Source organism: Trematomus bernacchii, unplaced genomic scaffold, assembly GCF_902827165.1.
Source record: "Trematomus bernacchii unplaced genomic scaffold, fTreBer1.1, whole genome shotgun sequence".
Taxonomy (NCBI): Eukaryota; Metazoa; Chordata; class Actinopteri; order Perciformes; family Nototheniidae; genus Trematomus; species Trematomus bernacchii.
The window spans coordinates 14093818-14099842 of NW_022987547.1; the positions used below are offsets into that span (position 1 = coordinate 14093818).

A 6025-nucleotide genomic window follows, 5' to 3' on the forward strand; every position below is an offset into this window, starting at 1 on the left:
CTCCGGCCAAAGCTCCAAATAAACCATCAGTGTTTTCCATCAAAGCTCCAGCTCTCCATCGTGTCTCTCTTTGAGTCCTGACTCCAATTACTTCAGAAGTTTCCCCCACAGGTATAACATACTGTATACGTGCTGATATTTAAAGGGTTTGTGAATGTGATACTGTTCACAGGTAAAGAACAGTACGAATTGGCCAACTATGTGTTGTTTGATTACATTTGATTTGACCATATTGAGGGTTAAAGGACAATGTAGGCTACGTTGTGTATAGTCAAAGTTGCCCTCCAGGACACAAAAGAAGACATTGAATAGTAATAAAGAATTTAGGGAATGGTAGATTTCAATGTATTTTTAACCAATATTCATATTAGCCCATAGTGGACAGGTGAGGCAAAGTGAAATCACATGCAGTCCCTCACTCTGTCCAGCAGGTGGCAGTAATGCGACATTCAAGATAGATGTTAACTGCCTAATTTATGACATGGAAGAAGAAGTTCGGCGGAAGATTCCCACAACATTGCAAGTCATGGCGGCTTCCATCGAGGGTTTACTGGAAGAAATCTCCGGCGTCGATGATCCAATTGAAGAACTACAATGTTTAAAAACGGCTTTATTATCCATTCCTCTGCGGGACTTGAGAGATTCGGTGAGCGGACAGAGATTCAACGTGATCTTCTCTCTGTTACACTCAGATGACAAGTGGGTTCATCACAATGCGTTGTGTTTACACTGTAAATAATGCTGAGTCAGTCAGCTGTTCGTGTTTAATGTTGGTATCGCAGTAGGTCCAAATACAGGAAGAGAATGTTTGTTAGTGGGATTTCTAGCTGTAAAAGGCGTTATTTTACCTGTAGTAGTAGGTGTAAGCAAGCAAGCTAGCTAGCTTACTGTTACTACAATGCTACAGCCCAGATGTAAACACTGACACATGTTATGTCTGTGTAACCCAAATGTCCTGTAGCCTCTCTGAACACCCTGGGACTCTGCGTTGTGTGTATTATTGGTGATGGGATGTTATGCAGAGGGGAGGAAAACAGGACACAGTCGATCGGATTGCGGTGGAGACGCTGAGTAGCGATTTATTATCCCAATGGCAGCTCTTCTTACACACCTTTCGTGGAGTGAATACATAAACATAAACATTCGCCTCATTAGCTACATGCTAACCAATACAACAACCAAATTAACAGACAAAACATAAACATCTCACTCCCAAACATACACAAACGGGTAAATAAACATTTAAACTAACCCATTAATTAAAGAAATTGAATGTTTGGCCGTTTTTAACGTAATAATGTGTAAAATGATTTGTCGCCATTAACACTGCTCAAGTGAATACAAACATTAGCGCCAAGATGGCGGCCGCACCCAGAACAACAGGAGAAATACGGTGTCCCACAATGGACAAAAAACAACAATTTGCTGCGCAACAGCAACACCTAGTGGCCTGTCAAGGCTGCTACCTTACATCTGTATTATTGGCTTTAAAACGGAAATGCAATTACTGACTCAACTTTATGGCGTTTTGAATGTGTTTGGATGTACAACAGCAGAATTAGCTGCCTTTTTTCAACACAGTCCCCAAAATAAATGTATTCAGTGCATATGCAGAGACATTGACTGCTACTGTTTATTTGATATGATATTGAGATTTACATTATCAATTAATCTAGACTGTGCGGCACCCTTCCTTTGCTTTTTTTTAAAGACAAAATACTCTTAACATAAATAATCGCTTAATTTTAAAGTTATGTTTGATTACAGAACCAACCAATAAAAACATGATGCTAATGTTTTACTTAACATTAACATCATGTTAAGCAAAAGGGCCATATCTCAGCAGTTTCACTTTCTTAAATGTGGACACTTGCTGGTTTTCTATCTATGTCTACTATGATAGACACACTTTAGGCCTTAATGCAATTTGAATAGGCCAGTTTAAGCTCTTAGTTTTTGTGATGGTACTTTTCTTTTTTTTAAGGACCAAAGGATTGTTGATTCATTTAGAAAATAATTGGAAGGCAGCAGTTAGATACATTTAATAATTGTCTTTAAATCCCCATGCACCAATGTTATAACAATGCAGTGTACACTGCATTATACCTTTCTGTTTTTCTTCTTGATTTGTATTTCATTGCCATTATTATCATAATGTACACAGTTATAATGTACACAGTTATGTTTGCACTATCATCTCATTCATCATCTTTATAATCATAATTTGTACATCTTGTTTTTTCATTTACATGTTATACTACTAATATTTTGTGGACAGCCTCTCCTTGCATATTCATGTTTTTTTTATTCGAAATGTCCCCAGGGGATAAGTTGAGTTGTTGTTGACACGAGCTGTGTTTACAGGGAGCAGGTTGAGCTGTGTGTGGGAATCCTTGAACGCATCTTACTGGCCCTGGGCCCCGTGACCCTGGCCCAGAGCTACAGGGCAGAGCTGCAGGGCGGGCTGACTCATCCTAATGACACCGTCAAGATACTGGCTCTGACGCAGGTAGGCTGCCGGCACACAGCACGGACATATATTGTGTTGCTTTTAAACTGCTCACCTTGTAAACAAACTTGTATGTTTTTTTCTCAGATTGGTCGAATGGTGGAGCATCCAGAAGCTTCCACAGAAATCCTCAACAACCATGACATTCTTGCAGCAACCATCTGCTGCATTGGGGAGGAGAAGATGGATGTGGCAAAGCAGGTAAGGACCCAAGCAAAGAAATATGTCGCATGGGTTTTCAATGATGCTAGAGTGGGTGCAATCATTGTTTTGTTTTTTAGGCCATTCAGTCGCTGTCCAAACTGAGTCACTCCAAGCCCGGCTTAGACAAACTGTTCCAAACCGACCTGCTGAAAGTCATCAAGGATGTGATGGCCACAAGTGACATCATCAGATACAGGATATATGAGGTACGTCACTTATTTGATTGACAGACAATTGTATTGCAAACTATATTTATTTTAATGGAATTGGTGGAAATTAAGACTTATCACGTGTAGACATTTTGCCAGAATGTGCAATCTTAGATTCAGTAATATTAATATACACACGTATATCATCTCTCCTATTGATTCCCTGACAAATACTTTACATTCTGCTTACAGCTGGTGGTGGAAATCTCGTCTGCATCTCCCATTTCCCTCGGTTACTGCGCCAAAAGCGGCTTTATTGCTCAGCTGCTTGGAGAACTGACAGGAGACGATGTATTGACCAGGTGATCAAATGAGACAGCAACTGAGAAATGACTGCATGATAAGTGATGCTACATACAGATGCAAGTTGGCCTGACTGCTTCCACAGTATTTACTTTTCTGACATTCTGTTAATGTGTATCTGTTGTTGTTGTTGTTGTTGTCTCTTTCTCCAGAGCTACATCCATTGAGATGGTCACGTCTCTAGCGTACACTCAGCATGGCCGCAAGTATTTGGCCCAGCAGGGAATAATGGACAAGGTCTCCAACATGATCAAGGGAGCGGACACCGACCCTTTCTCTGCACTCTACATTCCTGGTGAGTCTCTTATAGAAAACTGCTCCCAGAAAATGCAGGAATACTATGTTTAGGTGGCGTATTCCTTCATTTAATACACACTGAATATAACTCCTGTAGGTTTGGTGAAGTTCTTCGTAAACCTGGCCATCATGGACAGCCCGCAGCAGGTGTGTGAAACCTACCCGGTCTTCCAGAACAAGGTGTTTGAGATGGCTCTGGATCCGGACCCTGCGATGATCGGGGTGGCTCTGGACACTTTGGGACTACTCGGATCTACTGTGGAGGGCAAGCAGGTCTTTCACAAAACAGGTTAGCTTGGTATCTTTTTCTGAAGTTCTCCCAGGTTTCATTTCATAAAAAACAAATGAGCAATGCCCCCTCTCAGAGGGTTAAACCTCTTGTATTTATAGCTCTCATTTTGGGATCTTTGTAACCGTTTGTCTGTTTGTTTTAAGGAGAAAGGTTTAAGGCTGTGTGGTTGATTATGAGTAAGATTGCTGGCGCTGGAGCTACAGAGCTCAGAGTACGCAGCCTGGACGCCATATCACAGCTTCTCACTCTACAGGTATAAAAATAATCATAATCTTAAGTCATTTCCTTAAAAATAAATCATTTTCTGAAGCAAAAAAGTGGTTACTTATGCATCAATTATGTTTTATTGCAGCTGGAGCAGCAGACAGAGGACCTGTTGGCCCTGACGGAGTCCTGGTTCCTACTTTTGTCTAACCTGCCCATGGACATGATCCGCAACATCAGCATTCAGCCGTTCCCAGAGCTGCATTGTGCGGCCATGCGGGTATTTACTGTGAGTAATCAGCTGTTTATAACACTGTCCCTGTGTCACTGACCCGTTAATAACCCGTACAAAAACAAAGACTAGAACTGTAACTGTTGAAAGACTTTAATAATAATAATAATAATAATAATTCATTGCATTTATTAGAGCTTTTTTCTGAGTGCTCAAAGTGCTTTACATGACATATTACACATATTAGACATGTAACAGTGAATACTCTGGACAATACCCACAGAAGCAAATTAGGGTGAAGTGTCTTGCCCAAGGACACAACGGCTTGTCTCAGTGGCGGCCGAGGCGGGTTTCGAACTGATGTTCCCCAACGCCCCCTGATCTGATGATCAACGCTCTAGCCCACTGCGCCAAAACCACTGTAGTCTTGCATAATGCTATTTACAGTGCTGCAGTAATATCTTCATGTGTATTTGTGTGTTTCCAGGCCATTTCCACTCAGCTGTGGGGTCAGAAGTTGATGATCAGCACTCCCAGCTTCATGGAGTTTATTTTGGATCGTTCCGCGGGGCAGACAAAGGATGCTAAAGACGCTAAGTTTGATCTGATGGGCTCTCTGGTGTGTTCGTCGACGGCAGCAGAGATCCTGGGCAGCCAGCACTACATCCGTCTGAAGACATACCTCCGAGAGGGGCCGTACTACATCTCTCCTGTGGTCGCTGTGTGCACCGAGGGCGCAGACTGATCCAACACTCAGAAACTTCTTCAGAAACAATCAGAGTTTCTGCCTAATGCTTAAGTACTCAGTAAACAGCAATAATATAATGGTACCAGATCAAATAACTTTTATGGTATGATTGAGGAGATTATATTAATAAGTGAACTTATAATATATGACAAAATCAATGGAACCTGAGTGGTTATTATAATTGGTGTTGTAGGAACATAATGTTTAACACACGATTAGTTACTGAGTCTTTACTGAGTACTTAAGCAGTCATTTAAGAGGTTTATAATTGATGTACGCTCAAATGTTTACCATTCAGGCACAAATCCATACCCTCATATTTTACAGTTTTTTAAATCTCATTAATCAGACTCCCACACTCCAAATGCTTCAGAATTTTTTTGTTAATTAAACGGAAGGATTTTTTTGTAATAAAGAACATGCGTTCTTGACGCCCTACGTGTTTGTTTACTTTGATTTTGTACAATGATTGAATAACTAAAGTTCACCCAGAAAAACAGTTCTAGAAAAAGAAAGAAACACCACACTAAATAACTTATATAACTAATAATGTAATGTTGTAATTGAGGAGACTTTTCTCTTAACCTCTTAAGGACGACGGTCCCCCCATTGGACCCCTCCCACCGTTTTTTTTTCGAGACAATGTCTCAGTGCTTCTTAACGTTTATGAAACTATTAATGTGTAGCACCAGATTAACGGGAAGAATCTCAGCTAACTGAAGATATGAACCATTTTTACCAAAACAAAACACAAGTCTCATAAGAAGGGTCTAAATGACCCCTGAGCGAAAAAATGCAAACTGACTTTGGCACACAATTCAAGATAAAGATACCCTTATTACTTATCGTAGCTGCACATACAATATATCCGATTAAAGCTGAGACTCCACTGATTATTTAGGTATAGTATCATCACTGAGCGATCCGAACTTGCGACAGGGGAAGCAAACACAGACATCACAACACGTACCTTTACGGAGCTTTTACGGCAGATCGTCTCACCGTAGCTGTCAATTAGGTCAAAAGA

General features: G+C 40.7%; 1 protein-coding gene across 1 annotated transcript; it reads left to right on the forward strand.

The window, feature by feature from the left end:
- Window positions 1-481: 481 nt before the first annotated feature.
- psmd5 (proteasome 26S subunit, non-ATPase 5) lies at window positions 482-5436 on the forward strand. Its single transcript, XM_034123459.1, has 10 exons — window positions 482-699; window positions 2365-2509; window positions 2597-2710; window positions 2791-2919; window positions 3115-3224; window positions 3378-3520; window positions 3620-3811; window positions 3958-4067; window positions 4167-4307; window positions 4738-5436. The coding sequence occupies exons 1-10, from the start codon at window positions 482-484 to the stop codon at window positions 4993-4995; spliced, it is 1560 nt and encodes a 519-aa protein (XP_033979350.1). The 3' UTR covers window positions 4996-5436.
- Window positions 5437-6025: the final 589 nt, after the last annotated feature.